The 26,040-nt window shown below is 43.6% G+C and overlaps 1 protein-coding gene across 2 annotated transcripts in view; it reads left to right on the plus strand.

Annotated features, from left to right (window-relative positions):
• The window catches only part of GRID2 (glutamate ionotropic receptor delta type subunit 2), a gene marked incomplete at its 5' end in the record, with an annotated part of 1,118,477 nt that overhangs the window by 772,546 nt on the left and 319,891 nt on the right, over nt 1–26,040 (plus strand). For both annotated transcript variants that reach the window (XM_081960469.1, XM_081960470.1), the window contains one exon: nt 12,533–12,652. In XM_081960469.1, the coding sequence (XP_081816595.1) occupies nt 12,533–12,652 (120 nt within the window). The remainder of the gene's footprint in view (nt 1–12,532; nt 12,653–26,040) is intronic.

The raw sequence follows: 26,040 nt of genomic DNA on the forward strand, positions 1-26,040 counted from the left end.
CAGACTATTACCTCTGGGCTTTGGGTTTTTAATGCTTTTCCTTCAATTTTTTAGTTTGTCAGAAACACACAGCACCTGTACCCGCATAAATAACAATTGGAGTGTCTGAAGGTTCAGGCCTGCGGATATTTCTGAGGCTAATTTCCCCTCTGCGTTTGACAGATAAAAAGTCTGCAGGCTTGGCCATGACCTGTTCCCCTCTCTAGGAAGCAAAGCACATATAGGTGACTCTAGCTGTTAAATTCTGCTAAATTTCTTGTTTTGTTTTTAATTCCTCGCTGGTAGAAACTACCAGGCTGCTGTCAGGCCTGCAGCCATCTTTTCTTCTGGGTCTTTGGCCTGCCACAGTAAAAATTGCAAATCACGGAGAGATCACCCATGTTTAATATTCATATAGCTATTTAGCAACGAGAACCTGTAATTTCCACATGGTTAGATGGTATGACTGACTAAGGTACAATCTGGAACCATGAAAATAAAATGGAAACATGCCACTACAGCCACAGTGCCCCTAGATAAGCAATTACAATTCAGTAATTGCAGCGCTCGGGGATGGAAATGAAGTATGATTTAAGCAATTTGAAGGATAATTGATTTGGACTGCAAATTGGGGGTTTTAACGGTGGCAAAGGTTTCTAGGAAACCCCCTTGCCCTTCTGAAGGGGAAACATTCATTCGCGGCCAGTGTATATATGTTTAAATATGCAATCAGTTTTCCATCTCAAATTCTGGGTGTCCAAATGCATTTTGGACACCCAGTGTCCCTCTAAAAGGATGCAAATCAGGGGTGGTTCCGGCAGGCACTACTGCCACTTCGCTCGTGTGCACGTTTGATGTGCGCTGCGTGTGCATGCGCAACGCAACTAAAATTGTCTGCACATGCGCAGAACTGAAAAAGAAGATGGCGCCACTGAAAGTGCCGGCCAGGGAATTGGTTTGGGGGCATGGCAGGCCTCGATTGCTGCCGGTTCCAGTGACCCAGGCCGCCAAATCACTACCGGTTCGGCAAAAAAACATTCCGAACCCACCACTGATGCAAATGAACAGCTGTCTGCAAGGAATATAAATCCTTCCATTCCCCACTATCCTGTCAGAGCTGAAGAAGCTTCCTGGATGAGAAGCTAAACATCTTCAAAACAAAAAAAACAAGAAAGTCCCGTTGCCTCCTGAAAAAAGGCACCTTCGGGACACTGCAGTTCTTAAATTAATGACACAGTTGCTAAATGAATCTGGCTTCTTCATGGACTTTGCTCAGGGGTGTCCAAACTTGGGAACTTTAAGACTTGTGGACTTCAACTCCCATGCTGGCTGGGGAATTCTGGGAGTTGAAGTCCACAAGTCTTAAAGTTCCCAAGTTTGGACACCCCTGACTTTGCTTGTCCGATGGTTGCAAAAGGAGATCACACGAGTCGGGGACACTGCACCCGTCATAAATATGAGTCTGTTGTCAAGCATCCGAATGTAAATCCCATGACCATGGCGACGCTGCAATGGTCGTAAGTGTGCAAAATGGTCAGAAGTCACCTTTGTTTCAGTGCTGCTGTAACTTTGAACAGTCACTAAATGAACTGTTGTAAGCTGACAACTACCTGCAGTCCTTGATTTATGACTGCAATTGGGACCAGAATTTCTGTTGCTAAGCAAAGGAATTGACTTGTGCCTGATTTTATGACTTTTTTGCCTTGGTTGTTAAGTGAATCGCTGCAGCTGTTAGGCAAATTGTCCGGTCATTAAGCAAATACAGCTTCCCCATTGACTTTTATTTGTTGGAAGCCTGGTGGGAAAGTCACAAATCGCAATCACATGACCCAGGGATGCCGCAACCATCGTAAATACGGTAAATGCCAGTTGCCAAGTGCCTGAATTTTGATCATATGGCAATTGTAAGTCTGAGGACTGATTGTAAGATACTTTTCTTTGTGCTGTTGTAACTTTGAGTGGTTGCTAAATGAATGGTTATAAGTCAAGGACTGCCTGTATAAAGTTTGTAGTTGAACAGTATTTCTTATAAACATCTAAATCAGGGGTGTCAAACTCAAGGCCAGCGGGCTTCATCGAGCCTACGGGGTGCTTAGATCTGGCCCATGGGGCTGGCCTGGAAACAGCAAAGGACCAACCCGCGATGCTTCTGCTGGTGAAAATGGAGATCGGAGGGAAGCTCCATTTTCTCTGGCAGAGGGCTGCAGGAGGCTGTCATGGCCAAAAATGGGACACCAAACCCCTTGAGCTCCGTTTGCTCTGGCAGAGGGCTATGAAAGCAAGCTAAAAACAAAACAAAAGAAGAAATGTTTCCCCTTTTGCATTTGAGCATGCATGAAGGGATAGGGAAGGAGAAAGGGAAAGAGGAAAGACAAAGAAAAAAGGAAAGATGGGAAGAGAGCAAGGAAGGAAAAATAAGGAAAGAGGGGAAGGAAGAAGAAAGGAGAATGAAGAGAAAAGGAAAAAGTAGGGGTGGGATGGTAGGAAGGTAGGTAGGTAGGAAGGAAGTTCTAATGACAGGGAGGGAGGGTCTCAGGGAAGTCCTGTCTTAGCACTTGGCCACCCCAATGCAAGTCCTGTGTCACACCCACCATGGCCACACCAGAGGTGGTATTCAGAAGGTTCTGACCAGTTCTGGAGAACTGGTAGCACACATTTTGAGTAGTTCGGAGAACCGGTAAATACCACCTCTGACTGGCCCCACCCCCGTCTGCCTCCCAAGTTCCAGCTGATCGGAGAAAATGGGGATTTTGCAGTATCCTTCCCCTGCCATGCCCACCAAGCCTCGCCCACTAAGCCACACCACACCCACCAAGCAACACCCACAGAACCGGTAGTAAAAAAAATTGAATCCCACCACTGGGCCACAACCCCTGGCATTGCGCCTCCCAGCCCTGTTAAAACACAGTGCATCTAGAATCCAAAACTTGATTTTTCCAGCCTGAAGATTTAATTCGCTAGGATAAAAATGAACTTTTGTGTCTCCTATTTCATAAATCAACTTGATCCATCACCGCCAGAAATTGGGATGCAGGACTTTAGCTCTATGGATCATTCTTGAAATCAAGGGAAAACAGCATCTACAGCTTTCTTTTCCATAGGGCACATGGGGTGGGGGGAAAGACTTGCTTTTTGTCAAGAACTGAGATAAATGTGACTGAGAAAACCTAGAGGGCAGTTATATACAACAAGGTGGCATCATTTTTCTTTAGAGTGTATTCTTTGTATCAGCCTTGTTTAATAATTTACATAGATTGCAAATGGAATGGCACCACTATTATTTCCCACAATTGCCCTGGTCACCATTTCTTGAAATGTCTTTACTGAATAATGGGAAAATTGTCAGAAGCTTGAATAATGAAAATAAGCAGTTTTAAAACCCAAAATACATTGATGGATTCCAGTTAGAATTACGGAAAAATGGTGAAAATGATATACCATATTTTTCAGAGTATAAGACACACCAAGGTTTTGAAGAGGCTTTTTTTTTAAAGTAGGTAGGTAGATAGAGGGATAAAGAGGAAGAGAAAGAGAGAGAAATACAGTAGGTAAGTAGGGGGAGAGAGAGAGAGTAGGTAGATAGGTAGGTAGGTAGGTAGGTAGGTAGGTAGGTAGGTAGGTAGGTAGAGGGAGATAGATAGATAGGTAGGTGGGTGGGTGGGTGGGTAGGTAGGTAGGTAGGTAGGTAGGTAGGTAGGTAGGTAGGTAGATAGATAGATAGATAGATAGATAGATAGATAGATAGATAGATGATAGCTAGATAGATAGATAGATAGATAGATAGATAGATAGATAGATGATAGATGATAGATAGATAGATAGATAGATAGATAGATAGATAGATAGATGATAGATAGATAGATAGATGATAGATAGATAGATAGATAGATAGATAGATAGATAGATAGATGATAGAATGATCTACTAAAAGAAGTTTCGTAAGTGGAAGACTACTTGTACTGATAGAGAATACAAGCAAATGAACACAATTGCTTTATGCAATATTTTTCTTGAGGTTCTCTTCTTTTAGAAAAATACTAGGCCATTTTAGGAAGACCATTTTTTTTTCTAAACTACTTTTTACAGTCTGCTCAAAGACTGTTCAATAGTCTCCTTTATACCACGTGGAACACATTTAAATAGTTGGCATTTCTAGTGCAAAGGTTGGTGCTACAAACCTTTTTAAATTATTCCCTTTCCAAATACAAGCTGCCCTTACAGCTAGCCTGTGAATCTTTCTACCTGCCTGGCAAAATATTCATATTTTTAATATTCATAAAATGTGATCCTTTCATCAACTTAATCAAATGTTGTTTTCTGTAGAGGCTTCAACAATTGCCTGCGTTACACACGACTGATCAGCTTGAGTACTGGAAAGTTAGCATTTGGATGTAAGCTGCCTAGAATCATTGATTGAGAGCGGCGGCTATAGAAATTGCATGCATACATACATACATACCAGGGGTGGGTTCCTGCCGGTTTTAACCGGTTCGGTAGAAGAGGTTCCACAAATCTACCGTGCCATTTAGAACCAGTTGGAACGCTTGGCTCGCTCCCCCCACCCGATGCGATCTCCTTTCATTCTCTGTCTGCCTCATTCACTCATTCAGGTAGCAGAAAATGAAAAGAGATTGTATAGCCGAGGGCAAACAAGCCTGCAGCCTCCTTCATTCAAACATTTGGGCAGTGGGGGGACTTTCTCACATGCCTTCTTTCATTCTCCAAAGGCATGTGAGAAAGCCCCTCCCCATTGCCCGAACGTGTTCCGGAACTGCACAGCGAGGTAAGAGAAACAGGTCTTGCTTTTTGCCTTCCATCCCCCTCCAGAGAGCCCATGTCGAAAGAGAGGAGGCAGGCTGGTTTGAATGCGGGCGACTGGGCAGTTTAGTGGCCCGCCTTCTTTGCTAGTTCGGGCGGGTGGAGAAAGGAGGCATGCAATAGTCGAGGGCAAAGGTGCTCCCCTTCACCCTTGGAGGCAGGGGTGCTTTATCACAAGCCTCCTTTCTTTCTCTGCCTGGCTGAATTAGTGAAGGAGGTGCTGGCCCCAAACTGCCCGCTTGTCTGCATTCAAACCAGCCCACCCCCTTTTATCTCCCAATATGGGCTCTCTGGAGGGGGAGGTTCTTTCCAAAGACTGGCTTCTTTCTGGCATGGCGGCAATGGCAAGAAGCGGCTGCCAGTGAAGGCAAAAGTCCCACCGCCGCACTGTCCCACCAGGCGGCTGTCAGAGAGAAGAGGACAGGGCTTGCCCGTGGGCTTGTGCAACAGCCGAATCCTTGCCTCCTGTTCTTTGGCTGCTGCACAAGCCCATGTGGCGTGCGCTGCCCACTTCTCTCTTGACAGCCTGGTTAAAAAGAAGGATGAGGCTCCGCTGGTCCGGAGCCTATTCAGGAAGTTGACGAACCCCTTCCCCCACGGATGGGCTCTGGACCAGCAGAGCCTCATCCTAGAGGGCAGCGCATGCCACGTGGGCTTGTGCAGCAGCTGAAGAACAGGAAGTGAGGATTCGGCTCTGCACAAGCCCAAGGGCATGCGCTGTCCTCTTCTCTCTGACAGCCACCTGGTTAAAAAGAAGGACGAGGCTCCTCTGGTCCAAAGCCCATCCACTGGGGGAGGGGTCCCCTTCGCATTTCTTGTCTTCCCGGAGGCCTCCCGACTCATCGCCAGCTGCACAGAGCCTTGCCGCAGCTCCATGCCATAGAAAACATAGGTGCGTGTGCACACCCCATAAATTACAGCTTCGGAGACTTCGTAATGGTGGGAAACAGTTGGGAGAGGGGCTTTGGTCCTGCTCCGGGCTGTAATTGTTCAGGGCGTGCGTGCACCTATGTTTTCCATGGCGTGGATCCACAGCTGGAAGACGAGGAATGGGAGAGTGACCAGCGGTGCCTCGTCCTTCCGAAGAGGACCTGTCCCCGAAGAGAAAAACACAGCTGCCAGGTATTTTTAACCTGTGATTGGAACACAAAGTGACCAGAGTATGTGTTTCTCTCTGTGTGTGTGTGAGAGAGAGAGAGAGAGAGACAGTCAGACAGACAGAGAGAGGCTCAGAGAGAGAGAGAGGGAGGGAGGGAGGGAGGGAATTAGAGAGAGACAGACAGACATACACAGAGAGACAAAGAGACAGAGAGGGGGAGGGAGGGGGAGACAGACAGACAGATAGACAGAGACACACACAGAGAGAGACACACACAGTGAGTAATTAAGTGAGGGAGTGAGTGAGAGACAGACACACACCCACACACCCACACAGAGTGACAGAGAGAGGAAGGGAGGGGAGACACAGAGAGAGACACACACACAGAGAGTGAGTGAGAGACAGACACACACACAAGCACAGAGTGACAGATGGGGGAGGGAGGAGAGAGAGACAGAGAGATACAGAGAGAGACAGACAGAGGCAGATAGACACACAGAGAGAATGACAGACAGACCGACACACAGACAGACAGAGAGAGAGAGAGAGACAGAGAGAGAAAGAGAGAGAAAGAGGAAGGAAGGAAGGAATGAAGAAAAGAAAGAAAAGAAAGAATAGAAAGAAAAGAAAGAAAAGAAAGAAAAGAAAGAAAAGAAAGAAAAGAAAGAAAAGAAAGAAAAGAAAGAAAAGAAAGAAAAGAAAGAAAAGAAAGAAAAAGAAAGTAGGTGAGAGAGATGAAAGAAAGAAAGAAAGAAAGAAAGAAAGAAAGAAAGAAAGAAAGAAAGAAGAAAAAGAAAAAGAACTTATGACCACAATTGAGCCCAAAATTTTGTTGCTAAGCAAGAGCGTCGTTAAGTCAGTTTCACCACATTTTCCAAGTTGGTCACGCCCACCTGGTCACATGACCGCCGAGCCACTTCCACAAAACAGGCCACACCTACAGAATAGGTTCTAAAACATTTTGAAACCCACCACTGATATATACATACATACATACGTACATACATATATATGTATGTATACCAAACCAAATTAATCTCCAAAACTAACCACTTCAACAAGAGAATAATTATGGAAGCTATCGAAATAGAGAAACACCCCCACAACATGAATAAACGTGACGATATCTCCCGCCTACCAGACATCTGGAAACCAGCCCTAATCAACAAACGAGCACCACCCTTTTTACTTTACTTTACTTTTATTTAGATTTTTATACCGCCCCCTCTCCCCAAAGGGACTCGGGGCGGTGTACAGTCAGATAAAAACACATCAATAAATAGAAAATACAAACACAGAGAGGAGGCAATAAGAAACTGTACATATCTGAAGTAAAGTAGTTAAAAGCAATATTTAAATACCCTAAAAATACCCAATTAAAATATCTGCCAGGAGGTAGAATAAAACTATAAATGGGCCAGGCCGGCTAAACGGAACAGGTGAGTCTTCAGTTTTTGTCGAAAGGAGCGGAAGTCGGTGGTGGTTCTGATATCGGGGGGAGGTCATTCCAGAGGGTTGGGCCCATCACAGAGAAGGCTCTACTCCTAGGCGCCGCCCGTTGGCATTGCTTAGTGGACGGCACCCGGAGGAGTCCTTCCCTGTGAGAGCGAATCGGTCGCAGGGAAGTGTGTGGTAGGATGCGATCCCGCAAGTACCTAGGTCCTGAGCCATGGAGCGCTTTAAAGATGGTAATTAACACCTTGAAACGCACTCGAAAGACCACAGGCAGCCAGTGCAGCTCGCGCAGGAGCGGTGTTACATGGGAGTACCTAGTACTCCCCATAATAGCCCGCGCGGCTGCGTTCTGGACTAGCTGCAGTCTTTGAGCGCGTCCCAAGGGAAGCCCCATGTAGAGGGCATTGCAGTAGTCCAGCCGAGACGTCACCAGTGCATGAGTGACCGTGCGTAGGGCATCCCGGTCCAGTAGGGGGCGCAATTGGCACACCAGGCGAACCTGGTGGAATGCCCCCTTGCCACGGCTGCCACATGGTCATCCATTGACAGCCGGGCATCTAGGAGGACGCCCAAATTGCGCGCCCGCTCCACAGGGGGCAATTGCTTGCCCCCTATGGTCAGTGATGGAATCAACTGACTGAACCGGGGTGCCGGTAGCCACAGCTACTCGGTCTTGGAGGGGTTGAGCTTGAGTCTGTTGTCCCCCATCCAGACCCCGACGGCTTCCAAACACCGGGTCATCACCTCGACAGCCTCGTTGGGGTGGTCTGGGGTGGAAATGTACAGCTGCGTATCATCAGCGTACAGATGATACTCCACCCCAAAATCACGGATGATCTCCCCCAGCGGCTTCACATATGCATTGAACAGGAGGGTCGAGAGGACCGACCCCTGAGGCACCCCACAAGTGAGTGACCTCAGGGTCGACCTCTGCCCCCCTGCCAACACACATTGCGTCCGGTCAGAGAGGTAGGAGCCGAACCACCGCAGAACGGTGCCTCCAACTCCCATCCCCCCCAGCCAGCGCAATAGGATACTATGGTCGATGGTATCAAAAGCCGCCGAGAGATCTAATAGGACCAGGATAGAGGAACAACCCCTATCTCTGGCCCTCCAGAGATCATCGACCAACGCGACCAAGGCCGTCTCCGTGCTGTGTCCGGGCCGGAAGCCGGACTGGCGTGGGTCTAGATATTCGGATTCCTCAAGGTGTCGTGGAAACTGCTGTGCCACCACATTCTCTACAACCTTCGCCAAAAAGGGAAGGTTGGAGACTGGACGATAATTAGCTAGCTCCATCGGGTCAAGGGAAGGCCTCTTTCAAGGCGGCAGGCAAGGACCACTCACTCAAAGAGGCATTCACCAAGCCCAGTAGCCAGCCTTGTGTCACTTCCCAGGATGCCAGTACCAACCATTAAACATGTGGTCGGTCGCAGCCGTCCACGCAACCTATCCAAATCCTCGGGGGCAACAGAACTCAAACTCCTCCCAGAATGGTCTCACAAGACTCACTGTTGGCGGCTCCTCTGGTCCACTGAAGGGGGCCCATCCGCTCCGGATCTGAGCGATTTTGTCCTGCAGATATTCCCCAAACTCCTCTGCTCTGCCCTGTAAAGGGGCTTCCCGCGTCCTCTGTGATAAGAGAGAGCGGGTCACCCGAAACAGGGCGGCAGGGCAGTTATCGGCGGACGCAATAAGAGTGGCGCAATGTCTGCGTTTGGCCACTCTTAATGCCACAAGGTAAGTCCGTGAATAGGCTCTTACCTGTGTTCGGTCAGATTCGGAGCGTGAGGACCTCCACCTGCCCTCTAGGCGTCTCCTATGGCGCTTCATCACCCTCAGGTCCTCAGTAAACCAAGGAGCCCGGGTGGGTCGTCGCCGCAGGAGAGGCCGCAAAGGCGCAACTCGGTCCAGGGCCCCAGCGGCCGCCCTATCCCAGGAATGGCCCAAGCTCCGTCTGGAATCTATCCGGTTCCATCAGGCGCCTGGGGCAGTACCAACTTGGACAGTTTGGTTCCACCTCCTCGCGGTGGGGGGTAGCGCCAGGGAAGTCCAGCCGGAGACATGAGTGATCTGACCATGACAGGGGGGTAATGGTCCCCTCTTCCCAGATCACTCGTCCACTGTTCAGATACAAAAACAAGGTCCAGAATGTGGCCACCTTCGTGTGTGGGGTCCTGAATTAATTGGGTCAGGTCCATGGCTGTCATGGAAACCATGAACTCCCGAGCTACCTCGGATGCTTCCCCCGTCGACGGCAAGTTGAAATCCCCCATAACCACAAGCTTGGGGGTCTCAACTGCCGTCTCTGAGATCAGCTCGAGGAGCTCGGGCAGGGCTGCTGACGCATAGCGAGGAGCCAAGTATACAATCAGCAAGCCCCACTGCCTCCCTGCACCCCATTTCACACCAAGGGACTCACATCCGGGTATCTGAGGTACAGTGAACTCCCTCGGCTCTAGACATTCCCGTATAACTACCGCCACCCCACCACCCTTACCCAGGGCCCGAGGCTGATGGAATGCACGGAAACCCGGTGGGCACATTTCCACGAGGGGTAAACCACCCTCGTGGCCCAACCAGGTCTCCGTTATCCCTGCAAGGTCCAGCTCCCCCTCTGAGATCAGCTCATTAATGAGGGGGGCCTTGTTGGTCACGGACCTTGCATTGCAGAGCATCAGCCGCAGGCCCTGGCTCTGTAGTTCCTGACCACCTAGATTGCGGGGGTTGGTACAAACGACCGGGTGTAACCAACAACCACGGTCTCCCAACCGACGTTGTGGTCTTCTCCTGTCCTCGCATCCCCTCCTCCCCGCGACCGATGTAATAAGACAACCCTCTATTGGAATGTTCTTTCCCCTCCCCCCCTCCACCACACTCACTTCCCTCCTAGACTCACCTGTTCGCCTGGCACTGGTCCCCCTCCTGGCCAGATTTCCCCCCCCCACCCTAAAACCCTCCCTGGAACCCCCTAAAAAGGATAAAAAACATTTATTTAAAAAACCCCTAAGCTTCCGTTTCTTCCACCTCTCGGGGTCTATAAACCCGTCATCAAGGCGGGCCCTTACAAGCGACAAGGGCCATGCCTGCGAGAGGGGGGACTCCTGCAGGTGGAGCAAGTCTAGCCTCGAATAAATAATCTTAAAAGATCTTAAAAACACGATGGGGTCAAGGTGCTGTGGATGGTGAGTGGTCAGTCAAAAAAAAGGGGGGGAAGAGTAATCGAATGTCCAAGTGGTGGTCTGGGTGGTGGAGAGATGGTCCAAAGGGTGGTAACAGCCTAGATGATCCTAGATGGGTGGGAGTTCATAGAGAGAGTTTGTAGAAAGTAATCTAGAGTTCTTAAGGAATGGGGTTCCCAATTGGGAGGGGGACGATGTTCTTGGGGGCAGATGGTCTTGGCCTAGACATCCCTGTGGCCTACCCATGGCCCTGATATAGGGCTTCCGGTGGCCCCCGGTGTTCCAGGCCGCTCCCAGCCGCCCCCAACCTCCATTCCAATCCTGCTCTCTCATGACCCCCACCCAAAATCCAGATGTTGGTGGGTCTCACCCAATGTCCTAATGATGTTCCTGGCATCCATGTCAGCTGTTTCAGCGGCTGCTGCTGTTGGTGCCAGCCTCTCTCCTTCCAGCATCCTTCCAGCGTCGCTGCAGCCGCAGTCGCAGCCTCTTTCTCTCCAGTCATCAGCTTCTCTCCTTCCAACTCCTTCTTTTTCTCTCTCTCTCCTTCCAATCTCCAATCTCTCCTTCTCTCCTTCCAATCCTCTCTGCTAACCAGCCTCTCTCCTTCCAGCTTCTTCTTCCGTCTCTCCTTCCAACGTTGCTCACCAGCCTCACCAGCCTTTCTCCTTCTCCTTCCAGTGTCTGCTCACTTGCTTCTCTCCTTCCAGCATTTGCTCACCAGCCTCTCTCCTTCCAACATTCCAACAATTCTCTTCCCTTCCCGGCGTCACCGCAGCTATAGCCTCTCTCCCGAGGCCTCTCAGCCTCTCAGCTTCACAGCCTCACATTCACAGCCTCCACAGTCCTCTTTCCTCCCACTCTCTCCAATACTCTCCAACGCTGCTGCTGCCGGCAGCTGCTGCTGCTGCTGCTGCTGCAACGCCGCCATTTCCGCTGCCGGCTTCTCTCCCCCACTCCACACACCATCTTCTCTCCAACCTCCCGACCCACCCTGGCGGACCCAAATGGGTCCAAAATGGGCCAGGGTGGTTATGCTGTCTGACTCCCGGCCCTCAGATGGAACGAGGGCCGGATACAGCCTCTTTCCTTGACGTTCCAGAGCTTCAAGAGGCGACTGCCATTGTCGGAAGCTCCTCCCTACTCCTCCCTACACCCACCACCCAGGCTGTTACAACATGAAACAGCAATATACACACAGCCAGCACCAATCTACCAATCATGATACAACCACACAGCCAATCAATCCACTTACTGAAACAAAGCCAGCACTCAACACACACACACACCACACACATACACACACACACACACACAAACACACACACACACACAGTGTATATATATTAGATACCTTTGTAAATGTTTGCACAGGATTTTTTTTAAAGGAAGCGTAAAGAAGTAGATGAAAGGAATAGCCAATATATTAAAATCATTGCAACTGTTTAAAATTTCTTCCAAGTTGTTATTGTACTTTTTTGTACTTATTAAGAGTTCACAGATGCATAAAACATTTTGAATAATGAATGTTGAACGTCTATATTTTGTTGTGAGTAAAGTTCATATGGGCAGGAAGCTATATTTGAAATGAAGTACACCTCTGAATATACCTAAGGGACGCAGTGGCTCAGTGGCTAACACGCTGAACCTATTGATCAGTAAGATCGGCAGTTTGGTGGTTCGAATCCCTCGTGCTGCGTAACAGGTTGAGCTCCCGTCCTGTCCCAGCTTCTGCCAACCTAGCAGTTCGAAAGCAGGTAAAATTGCAAATAGAAAAATAGAGACCACCTTTGGTGGGAAGGTAACAGCATTTTGTGCGCCTTCGGCATTTAATCATGCTGGCCACATGACCACGGAGATGTCTTCAGACAACGCTGGTTCTTTGGCTTTGAAACAGAGATGAGCACTGCCCTCTAGAGTCAGGAACAACTAGCACATATATGTGAGGGGAACCTTTACCTTTTAAACCTCTGAAAGTTTTCTCTCTCTTGTTTTTAAGGGTGGAGTGAATGGCTTGACAGGAGATCTGGAGTTTGCAGAAAATGGAGGAAACCCCAATGTTCTGTTTGAGATCCTAGGGACAAACTACGGAGAGGAACTGAGCAGAGGAATCCGCAAGGTAAAATTGTTTCCTCGTCTTTTTTTGGGGGGGGGAAAGGTTTCAACAGTGTTAAAAAACATTTTGGCAATTAAAAAATCGCAATAAATATAATTAACTGACCAGAAAAATTGTTTTAGAAAAAAAAAGATGAAAGGTTGCTTTGAAACATGCTTTGGATGTTTGTTGTTCTTGATAGGATGATCAAAATATCATTGCGTTTTTCACAGATCTATCTGTGTGGAAATCTGGCCCTTATGAGTAGTTTCTGGCAAGATGCGGTGAAGACTGCTATTATATAGTAATTATGTCCCCCACAATGATATTTTGCATTGACATGAGCACAAAGTTTTGAACTGAGAGGATGCACATCGGTTTCAAAATGTTAATTATCAAACGGGAAATCAAGTAGAAAATTAAGTATTTCTATATTTTTAGCTTCTCGTTTTCTTATAAATGAAGGTACATATTTTGAGAAATTGCTATAATTGGTGACATCTGCTGTTGTTGTTGTTTTTTTAAAAAAAACATATTGATATTAAATGTATGACGAGTTGCTCTGTGGGTGGTCTGATGAGCGTTCTTTAAGTTTTATATGTGAATAAAAACAAACAAATAAATATGATTTACAGAATAATTAAATTTACGGTTCTCTCCCTGTTCAAATTGTTTCACTCCCTAGAAAAATAGAAGACAAACTTGGTTCATCTTAGAGCTTTTTTTTTTTTTAGATTTTCTTCATATTATGATGCAAAGGAAAGAAAAATAAAACTCTGTGTGAGTGTGTGTATCTTTCAGCATAACTCTGGAACGCCTCGAGCAATTTCAACCAAACTTGGTACACAGATAACTTATTCTCTGGAAACAAATACTGTGGGGGTAAGACATCCCTAACGCCCCTTGGGGGGAGTGTTATGTTAACCTACAGCCTGTTGTGCCTTAAAATGGCTTCTACAGTACAGTACAGTGCAATGGAGTTGCCATGGTAACAGCTTCACAGTACTCCACAAGGGGGCTGCCTCTGGTAAGAAGGAAAATCCAACATTAGAAATTACATTTCTCCCCCTATAAATAAATACCCAGGCAACGGCAAGTTATCGGCTAGTTCAGAATAAAAAATATATATCAGTATTTCATTCTGAACAACTTTTGTTAATGAGTGATCTGAGGCATTATTGAAGTCAAAGGAATGCTAATTGCATGATTTGGGGTGAATTTCATTCAGAAATCTAAATGTATCTAGTGTGTGTATAGACATTATTATGGTTCGTCACACAGATTGGATCTGGCATTTTTGTCCACCTATCAAGTCCTTCCCAAGCACCTGGGATAGGGAGGGGTGGATGTTTGATGGTGTTACAAATCTCATCATATGATGTAAGTTGTTCCAAGTAAAGCTGCCTTTTGCAATTGACTGATAGTGAATTTGCCAATAGTGCTCAAATGGTAATTCAGTTGTTGTGGGATTGCACCCAAAGCATCTATTACTGTATGAGAATAATTCTTGGCATTGTGTATAGGTAATATTTTTGTTTCTTGTTAAGTTGGGATCATATTACATTTTATTTTTACATATGGAAATAGGACCTTATCTTAGGGTAAGATAAGTTAAAGTCAATAGAGATCAGATGTATATATTTAACTTATTTATGCTGCATTAAAAATGGGGACCTATAGCTTTGAGAGATTTCTTGTTTCTTGTCAGCAAATCTAACTAGTAGCCTATAAAATTAATGTTTGTTTGGTTTTTCTGCTATACTGTATCTTGTTTTCTAACCAGTGGCTTAGATGATATCAAGTTCTATCCTATGAAAGTTGCTGCAAGTGCTTGTTAAATGTCAGCCATTTTAAAAAAGAGCTTTGTGTGAAAAAAGAAATACTACATTTTTCTGTTTTTTTGAATTCTAAGTGACTAAGGAAGTTGTGTGTTTTCAGTATCATTTATTGAGGCTATTTAGACTAACAATAAAGGAAAATTTAAACGGAGAATGGGTTGAAAAAATATTTTGTATTTCAAAATACAAATTTGTCTTGGATTTGTATTTAAAGGAACACTGTGGAATAAAATGGGCAAAGCAATATTGTATATTAGTAAATTCTTCAAGCCTTTTTGTCAATGTTCATTTCCTAGAAGTAATGTATGCTTTATTGCTTGATGCCTGATATATAGCATCATGGATATTAAGAAACCTTATAATGGACATAGAAGATGGGGAAAAGCTTAGGATAATAATTGCTTGATAGAAAGGACAGAAGGCGTTATTATATATATATATTTCTTTTTTCATTTCTCTGTTTCTTATGTTCTACCTCCTTTTGTTCTGTATATTTTTAATACATTGAAAAATTGTTTGTGTATGTGAATATATAATTTTTGATTAATGAATAAAATATTTCCCTATCCCATTTAATAGATATTTAATAGATGTGATGTTATACATATTACATACTTCACTATCCAATGTAATAGAGGAAAATATTATACATATTTAATAAATGTGTATAGATAAAATGATGACTATAGAATATAGAACATGTATTGTATATGTTAGAAACTATTCTATTCTAAATGTATTGTATATGTTAGAAACTATTCTAAATATAGGACAGGAAAGAGCAGGGATGGGCGGGGGGGGGAATGCTCACCGGAACTACCAGTTCACCCAAACCAGTCCGAAACGGCTGAATCCCACCCCTGTGGGTAACCCACCATTTTCTACTATCATGCTAACCAGCCTTCCCTCAGGTAGCAGATGGGTTCCCCAGAATTTGCTGCATATGGCAAGTACTTGGAATGCAGAAAGCTAACTATTGCCAGCTCATGGATTGATCCAGGCCATGTGTCTTTGGAGCCTTTCAGCATGATCTGAGACATGGTGGTGCAGTGGTTAGAGTGCAGTACTGCAGGCTACTTCTGCTGACTGTCAGCTGTCTGCAATTTGGCAATTCGAATCTCACCAGGCTCAAGGTTGGCTCAGCCTTCCATCCTTCCGAGGTGGGTAAAATGAGGACCCAGATTGTTGGGGGCAATAGGCTGACTCTGTAAGCCACTTAGAGTGGGCTGTAAAAGCATTGTGAAGTGGTATATAAGTCTAAGTGCTATTGCTACCTACAGAAGGAATGTTTACTTGCCTTTTTGAATTCCGAAAGTGAGAGTTTATTCATTAATGAATACATCAATAGAAAATGTCATAATGTTTTGACATTGTTAGATGGCATTTGCTCTCTGTGTCTCTGTGTTTATTTTTCATGCAGCAGTAAGCCCCCCCCTCCAATCTCCCATTATGACTTTAAAGAACAAGTCGAACAAGATTACAGATAAACAACGACAGAAAAAATTAAATGTTAGCATCATTTCAGAAAGCAAAACAAAGAAAAAGGAAACAAAACAAACACAATACATCCCTCTTCGTTTGAGCACTCTACCGTTTTCTAAAACTGCAATGATGAAGGGTATTCTCTTTTATATCCACTAATTCTTCTTTCCTGAAGTTATTCATTGCTATTTATTTGCAACTCCATAAATATCAATGCAAGGGGGTAGATTTATAAGAAGAGATTGAAAATCATAAGGAATTTGGTGATGCTGCCAAATTTGTCAGGATTCAGGGAAAATTATCTTAAATATCTCCTAAACTGCTGTAGAAAAAAATGGGAAGACAGACATTCCATAGGTTGCTTTGAGTTCCTAGTGTGATAATTGAAGCCTCCTTTTAACTTAGATTTCTGTTGTTGTTGTTGGTTTGTTTCCAGTTGGTTTGTTATTCTACTATCCCTACCCTTTTTAATTTCTTTTTTATTGTCTTGTTTCTATGTTGTAAATCATTTGTAAACCTGTTGCGGCCTGCCGGCGGCCAGCAAAACTAGCAGCAGAGTCAGACAGTGAGGAGGTTGGGGAGGAACATGGGCCAATCCTAGGGGTTGAGGAAAGCTCAGACGAGGGCTCTGTGTCAGAGGCAGAGAGGGAGTTAGACAGCAGTGAGGCAGAAGAACAGCTGGAGCCTGTTCCCAGTGTGTGCATGCACAGAGCTGCCAGAAGACAAGAGCAGCTAAGAAAGCAGGGTCGACGTAAGAGTAAAGCCACACCTTGGAGGTAATTGGCCCTTCCCATAGGAAACAAAAGAAGAACGAACGGGGAGTGGGCTTTTGCACAAAACAATTAATTCATTCAGTCGGGTCAAGAGTGGAAAGTTCTGTTTAACGACTATAAGAGACTCTGTGCCAAGTTTCGCTTTGCCCTGTGTTTGGAAACTAGTGATCTGGCAGCACTCCAAATGAGATAAGGTGCATGTAGATTCCTCTGAAAGACTGTTTGCTAAGCCTTGCTGACTGTGAATGAAAGGAATTCAAATAAAAGAGGTTTTGTCGGGACCAAGACTTTGCTTCTTGCTTTCTAAGAAAGCCTGGGTCAGAACAAAACCACCCAAAGATGCCGGAATGCATACATTTAAATAATTTAAATAAATTTAAACAACAATCTGGCCTTCCTTTAAGAGACCTATATGGCACTGAATTTGTATCCTTCATCCTTTTCCTGCCTAGCACCACCAGTGAAGACAACTGAAAGAAGCCAAACCATGTCAAGGAAATACTTTCCTTCTGATCATAGAATTCCTCTTAAGCCCAATAGTGTCTTGAAATAACAGGGCTTTATTTTTCCTAGGAGAGAATAAAATCCATTCACGTAACCAGGGAAGAGAACAGATATTCCTTCTCCCTAAAGCCCCACAAAACATAAAAGATCAATGCTGCACAGTATCTGCATAGGCCCCTTCTGCTTCACCCTGGGGTGCTATGAATTGTTGGGAACTATTGGATATTTATGATCTCAGAAACATATTTCAGAGTGGAAAAATAGAAAAAAAAAACCTTTTAAGATCTTGACTTTACACAATCTTTGACTTTGTGCAAACTTTAGAGTTTATAATGTGTATCTTTGCCGTCATTTGGTAGAGTTTGAGGGCTTGCCTAAGGACAGTTTCAAAACTGCAAATCTCAGTGGGAATTTTTAAAATATAATTTTGATCATCCTTGTCCTGACTGTCAAGATTCCTGGCCTGGACTTGGTGGTAAATCTCAGAAGTGTCACTTCCATGGCTCAGTTGCTTTGCTTGGCTTCACTTGGAAGGCTCAGTTAGATTAGTATCTCTCTATTGTAGAGAAGAATAAAGCGATACCAAATGATTACCGTACTTTTAATTGTGTTTTTATAGAAGCAAGGTAGCATAGTTGAACATGTCCTCAAATAATTATTTTTTACCACTTTTCATATCCGTATCAACAACATTGTCATTGTCTCATCTTTTTTGAACAGTCAATTGAAACTATACAGATGAATCGTTTTCACATCAAATATAATAATCAGCTTCCACCCATTGTTACATTATGGGATGAATTCTTTTCTTTCCTTGGATTCTTTCTGTAAGGCTTCTAGACATCTGTAATATCCTGTTCCTGTTGGAATATCTGAGTGGATTAGCACTTGTTCTGTTTGGAATTCCTAGTGAGAAGCAAACGAAACTTGCAACAACTGGGTCCTTGTAAGAATCCCTATAGCTATTTGAGGAAACGCACGTTGTTATTTGAAAACTGTGGTTTGACCTTGAGTGGCAATCATTGAAAGATTTGTTCTGTTGCTGCTCTTGCTAGAGAAGGCATCTGGATTATGGACTGTGCTGTGATTGAACTGAAGTAGCTTTGTGATTATTATGCTCAACACTGATTGAGGGCACTTCATAAAACCTTGTTTCAATGCTTTGCCACTGTAATTGATTGGTAGTCAATTCTACTACTGTACATACGTAAGGAAGGATTTTAAAATCCTCTTAGGAACAAGCAGTAAACATTAATGGAGATACTGATTTTGTTTCAGCAACATCAATACAGCATTGATTTCCCCCCCTTTTTGGGGGGTAACATATATAACATATGGTGGAGTGGTGCGGTGTCCTAGAGGTGGTGCTCTCACCTCACAATCAGGAGGCTGTGAGTTCGATCCTAGGTAGAGGCAGATATTTCTCTCTTGGGGCACCCTGAGAATATATCTGCTGAACAAAACTCTGCATTGGCGACAGGAAGGGCATCCAGCCATTAAAACACTCTGCTAGCTCCATTCAATTGCCCAGAGTCCATTGAAAAAAACTCTGCATTGGCGACAGGAAAGGCATCCAGCCATTAAAACACTCTGCTAGCTCCATTCAATTGCCCAGAGTCCATTGAACAAAACTCTGCAATAGCGACAGGAAAGGCAGCCAGCCATTAAAACACTCTGCTAGCTCCATTCAGTGGCCCAGAGTCCACCCCAGAAGGAATTTTGGGGTCGTTAAATGAAGACGATATATAACAACATGGCAGGTATAATTCATTTCTGCTACTCAAAATTCTGAGCGCTGAATTTATATGCTATGGATTCTATGAAAATATCATTCTATATAAATCAGATGGCGACAATATTTGAATGTTCTGAGTGTCACTCTATAGTTACATTATTAGCCAGGATGCTAATCTCATGAGATTCGATAATCTCACAAACTCGTGTACGAGAAAGCCAAAATCTGTGAAGATATCGCACGAGAGTTTATCATTGTTGTTGTATTAAATCTCATAGGACGAATGCTATTGAAAAAGACCAAACATTTGTAATTTTTTTTAAAAAGGGGGGGGTGCAGGGGGTGCACAGGAGTCGGCAGAGGTAATTTGAGTAATGAGCTAATTCTGCACAAGAAAGGGGTGGGGTTTTTTTTGCTTCTTGTTTTAATTTGCCACTATCATACTGAACTGATGGTGCTCTTTCTTCTGTAATTATGAAGGATGAGCTTGTCTTTTGACAATGTAAGTGAATGTTGCTAATTTCAATGCTGTTAGGTTTAGGCTGGAATATGATGGCATGCAAAGTTGCAAAATAGCATAATAGATTGTAATGAACACCAATTTTGCAAACCATTAGGTAGAGCTGAGTTTTTCAGCTGCTATTGGAGCCTGGGGGCTCAGTGGTTAGAAAGCAGCACTGCAAGCTACTTCTGCTGACTGCCGGCTGACTGCAGTTTGGCAGCTCGATTCTCACCAGTTCAGGGTTGACTTAGCCTTCCATCCTTCTGAGGTTGGCAAAATTAGGACGCAGATTGTTGGGGGAAATATGCTGACTCTGTAAACCACTTAGAGAGGGCTGTAAAGCACTGCAAAGTGGTATATAAGTCTACATTCTATTTCCAGTATAACAATTACACCTGTGAATGCAAAGAAATTAGTAGTCTTCTTTAGTTTTGTTTGCTTGTTTGTTTTAGAATATTTCTATATTAGCCTAATCATTGCCCAATGTACAGTGAGGAAGCCTTAACACTGTACAACTTCTACATTGATATAAAACAATAACTCATATGGTGGACGTTTTAAGGTTTAGCTTTTTTAATCTGTTCTCAGTTGCTGTGACTGCTAAGCGGGCCTTTGATTGTAATGGATATGAATGTGATAGATGGATAGCCTATGACAACTCACTATGGGCCAAAGTCCCATTGAAAAACAATCGCTTCTCCAAATAACAGAACAATAGGAGTCAGGCATAGATTTGAAAGGAACATGTTCTGCATGTGGGCTTCCAAAATGCCTATCTTCTGATCCACAGCTATCCTTTACCTTTTATGAACTAGACTCTCCGAAGACCTTCCCTAGATATCTGGAGTGAAACAAGCTGATTAATTCTTGGTAAGGAACTCCCTTGCCAAATCCATAACATACTGTAATTTTCAGAGCATAAGACGCACCTTTTCTCCCCAAAAAAGAGGGTGAAAATTTGGGTGCATCTTATACACCAAATGTAGCCCTACCCACCCCCATCAGAAGCCAAAAACATGAGGCATGGAGGCAGCGATGGCCTGTGGCAATCCCTGCAGCCTGGAACAGCTTATTGGGGGTATTCCAGCAATCCGATCCACCCGCTAATCAGCTGTGCTGAATCAGGCTGCAATAAGTGCTGAAGTTGACCTGGCTGGTCAGAGTTTGCAGCAGTAATCACTTTCAGAAAGCACAGTAACTGATTCAGCAGGAATAATAATAATAATAATAATAATAATAATAATAATAATAATAATAATAATAAAAGCAGACTGACTATAAAATGCGGCACAATTCAGTGGCACAAATGATCCACTGGAATTTGTGCAAAAATTATAATATTAAAACAGCAACAAACTGGTGGGAACATAAGCCTGAAAAAGTCGTCGAGGGTCAGATGGTCAAGATCTTGTGGGATTTTCGCATACAAACGGATAAAATACTGGCGCATAATACACCAGACATCACACTGGTTGAGAAAAATAAGGTTACAATCATAGACATCGCAATACCAGGTGATAGCAGGGTCGCCGAGAAGGAATATGAAAAACCGCGAAATACCAGGACTTAAAAATCGAAATTCAATGATTATGGTACAAACCAGCAGTGGTAATTCCAGTGGCAATCGGCACACTGGGTGCTATTCCAAAAGCACTGGAATTACATTTAAAACAGTTAAAACTTGACAAAATCACCATCAGTCAAATGCAAAAAGCTGCACTTCTTGGATCTGCACGTATATTACGAAAATACGTTACGACGTCCTAGGCCCCTGGGTGGGGCCCGACTAGTAATCAATGCCAAATCTGGCGAAACAACTGGCCGCTGTGATACAATCGTATAGTAATAATAATAATAATAATAATAATAATAATAATAATAATAATAATAATAATAATAATAATAATAATAATAATAATAATAATAATAATATACAATACATTACCAAAAGCAGGTTTTCCAAGGTAGCAGTAAATACAAGCAAAACACAAGCAGTTTCACGTTCAGTTCTTGGCTAAGCCAGGTTCCTTCCTGTTTCCTCATTGCTCACACAGCAAATTTCAGAGTCCGAATAGCATGCATTGGCTGACTTAGTTGCTATGCCTATTCATTGGCTAACCTTGTTATCATGTGTCAGCTGAATACCATGGATGCTGGTAGGCAGAGGCAGAATTTTTCTTCATATTTACCTCCCCAAAAACTAAGGTGTGTCTTATACTCCGAAAAATACAGTTACAATCCTTATGAGGGAGGTCTTTGCTGCACTGATGATGTTACCCAATTTGGGTAATGAACATCTGCAAGAAAACAAGCAAGCTCAGAGAGCTCCAAGGACCCCTCATGTCAACCCTGAGCTACAAATATTCTCCTTTATTAGGGTATAATCCGTAACCTTCAACCTTAATTTGGAATGAGCCTCTGATTTAATAGTCTATAAATCAACTGAGAAGCTAACTGGTTAAGGAAAACCCTCAGAAATTCTCATCAGTTTTAACATAATCATTAGAATTATATGCCTTCTGAAAGTTACTATCAGCAGATAAATCTATCAATCCAATTCTGCTCCCATTGCTTCAACTCCATATTGATATACCTCCAGCTCCTGTAGACAACTACAAGACCAGCATATTCTAGGCGTCTTTTTACGTGAATTCTCTTGAAATTGCTTGAATTCTCTCTGATTGGAAAGGTCAAATTAAGATAATGGCCCCAGGGGTCTTATTTGGGTACCTGGGGAAATTTGATTATTGAGAGAAATAAGATTTGAATTATTCTTGTAAAAAGGAGTGAACCTGACAGATTTCATTTTGAAGGAGATCTCAGACATTACATTACTTGCAGTACATATCTATGTAGCTTATTTAGCTAGCTGGAAGAATATTTAGTTCAAAGAAGCATTTTATGTTTAGCTGGCATTAGCTCAGGTCAATTCGACCTTTGTCAAAAATAGCCCAGATGGGAGGCTGGAAATCCCCTGGCTAGGGATGTGACGTTGGATGTGTTTTCAAGAAGCTTGGTACTTATCTTGTTATTGTCATGTATGGGAAATCTGAGGAAATTTTGTATTGTTTGAAAATATCACGCGTCTTAGACACGCATGTGAATGGAAGATCTACACGCATGTGAACGGAAGATCTGGCTTTTGGCTTTAGCTTAATTATTGCCAAACGATTGTAATGGTAGCCAAGTACAACTATGTAATTGTATTATGAAACATCTTGATGATGCCCACGAGACCACAATTTGTGTATTTAAGTCTCACCTGTTGCCCTGTCAATTATTCTCTTTTCCGAGAATCCACTTGCGCAAGTGTAAATAAATAGATGCTTTTTGTTGATCATAGTCTCCTTGACCATTTTTTAAATATATAGAAAATATCTGAAATATATTTTTCTGACAATTATGTGATTCATAAGAAAATTGAGAGTAGAATATTATCCCATCTATCCCATCTTCTATGTTATCCCATCTATCCCATATTATCCCATCTCACCCCATTCCTAAGAGGTCTTTAAGTGCACCAAAGTGCCTACTGTCCCTGTCCTAATGTTCCCATTTATGCGTATCCATTTCATGTATTCATAATCATGCTTAAACTTATATCTGTTATCTTATGCATGCTTGACAAATAAATAAAAATAAAAGAAAATATTTTTTGTACTTGCATCCCTGCTTCTTCTGATTGGTGAAGGCACTTCCCAGAAATTGGATACAAAACGTTTTCCTTAAGCAAAGGGTTATTTACACTTGTCTTAAAGGAGGCAGTGATATCTCCCCATCTAAATATGCCATCACTGGATCCAGTTGTCAAGGTTTCCATCCAGTCTACAACACACACACACACACACACACACACACACACACACACCTCTTTCTAGGAAAGATTGTTGAGAAAGTGGCCAGGCTGTAGCTAAGCTGCAGCTATTCTAGACACCTTTTAGTTGAATTTTAGGTTGAGACACAATATGGAAATGGCATGAATAGATCCAAAGTTATGACGATTTTTATGACAGTCATTTAGCAAATCAGGACAGTCCTTAGTGAATCACATAATTGTTAAGCGAATACAGCTTCCCCAGTAGGAGTTTTTGGTTGGAGATTTTTGGCAAAGCAGGTTGCAAATTGTAATCCTATATCGTAGGAAGTTACAACAAATTGATCTGGTTGCCAAGTGTACAAATTCTAATTTCATAACCCCAGATTGGTGTGAGGGTCATAAGTTTGAGTAAAGGTCACAATTCACTTTTTCCAGGATCATCATGACTTTGAATAGTGGCGCGGTGACCCAGAGGTGGAGCTCTCGCCTCACAATCGATCCTAGGTAAAGGCAGATATTTCTCTCTGGGCACACTGAGAATATACAATACAATAGCAGAGTTGGAAGGGACCTTGGAGATCTTCTAGTCCAACCCCCTGCCTAGGCAGGAAACCCTATACCATTTCAGACAAATGGCTATCCAACATCTTCTTCTTCCAGTGTTGGGACATTCACAACTTCTTGAGGCAAGCTGTTCCACTGATTAATTGTTCTAACTGTCAGGAAGCTTCTCCTCAGTTTTAAGTTGCTTCTCTCCTTGATTAGTTTCCACCCATTGCTTCTTGTTCTACCCTCAGGTGCCTTGGAGAATAGTTTGACTCCCTCTTCTTTGTAGCAACCCCTGAGATATTGGAACACTGCTATCATGTCTTTGGTCCTTCTTTTCATTAAACTAGACATACCCAGTTCCTGCAACTGTTCTTCATATGTTTTAGTCTCCAGGCCCCCAATCCTCTTTGTTGCTCTTCTCTGCACTCTTTCTAGAGTCTCCACATCTTTTTTTACATCGTGGCAACCAAAACTGAATGCAGTATTCCAAGTGTGGCCTTACCAAGGCATTATAAAGTGGTATTAACACTTCACGTGATCTTGATTCTATCCCTCTGTTGATGCAGCCTAGAATTGTATTGGCTTTTTTGGCAGCTGCTGCACACTGCTGGCTCATATTTAAATGGTTGTCCACTAGGACTCCAAGATCCCTCTCACAGTTACTACTATTGAGCAAGGTACCACCTATACTGTATCTGTGCATGTTGTTTTTTGTTTTTTTATCGGATGAAAAGAACTCCGCATTGGGGGTAGGAAGGGCATCTGGCCAGTAAACACTCAGCCCCATTCAGTTGCCCAGATTCCACTCTGCAAGGAATTATGGGGTCATTAAAGGAGGAGGATGATCATGACTTTGAATCATTGTTAAACAAATAGTCCTACATCAAGGGTTATCTGTAGTCTCATAGTCTCACAACTCCTGTGAAGTCTTTGGATTAGGTGATCCATCAGTATAGAATTGAATACTGTCAGTACAGATCTCCTAAGCCCTGCATCCTCCCAGGTACTCAAAAAGCTCATACCCTGTTGTCCTTCAAATGAGCACGTATGCAAAATTAGTTATGGGTTGCCCTCTTCAAATTAATCATTGTGCTTTCTAGGTTAATTGTTTCCATATTTTGTTTTTATTATTGTAACCTCCCAGAGCTCTCCGAAGCTGGCAGCCCTACAAGTATAATTTATAAATGAAAATAAATTTGAAAGTTTACACAAAGGGCTAAGTCATAAATCATAGGTTATAGACTATGACAGCATAGTATGGTGTGTGAACCCAACCACAGATAGCTTCCCCAACCCTTCATTCTGCCTTTCCCAAGCTAAAAGCATAGGAGTTTCTGCAGCTTTCTTAACTTAGTGCTCTTCAGAGGCATTGGGAATTGAAGTTTAAAGATTCCAGGCAGGCATGTGTTGAAGTCCAATATATCTGGAGGCCACCGGGTCAGAATAGAAACGATTAGAAATAAATTGAGAAAGTGGAAGGAGAGAAATTATAACTTTCTCTCAAAGCTATTTAGCCATTATTTGTGTAGTAAACGTGTTTTCCTTTCATAGTTTGGGGAAAGGGAAATAATTATGATTGAAGTGGGCAGGTGTAAAGGATCCTGTTTGCTAGGAGTATCACGGAAACTTTTTAAAAATTACAGAATGAAACATTTCCACCAGATACTCTTACATCAAATCCATAGTGTAGAACTGTGGCATTTACCAGAATATCAGACTGATCTAAACCACCTAGCAAACTTTGACTGATTTTGGAAACTTCTCTAAACAGAAAAGCAAAGAAAACTCGGGGTTTCTTTCTTAGACTAGGAAGTCAAACGCTCATCCTGGAAGAAAACAAGGAAGAAAACGGTCTTTTCCATATTGTTGCTAAGATCACTGCAAATATATCCACAAACTCACCAGCAACCTCCAACAGCCTCGTTTCTCCATATTTCCCACCTTAAATAGGAGTAGGATGATATTCTATGTCCGTGATGGTGAACCTATGGCACATATGCCACAGGTGGCACGCAGGGCCCTCTCTGCAGGCATAAGAGCTATCATCCAGCTCAGCTCCATTGCGCATGTGCGCACGCCTCCTGCCAGCAAGCTGATTTTGGGGTCTCCGCCGTGCATGTGGTACATGTGCATGTATGCACAGGAGAGCAGGGGGGTCCCCACGCATGCATGGGGGGGGCAGAGGGTTATGTGCGTATGCGCAGGGGTGGGA

The sequence above is a fragment of the Natrix helvetica genome (genome assembly GCF_964273705.1).
Source record: "Natrix helvetica genome assembly, chromosome: 7".
NCBI classification, from domain to species: domain Eukaryota; kingdom Metazoa; phylum Chordata; class Lepidosauria; order Squamata; family Natricidae; genus Natrix; species Natrix helvetica.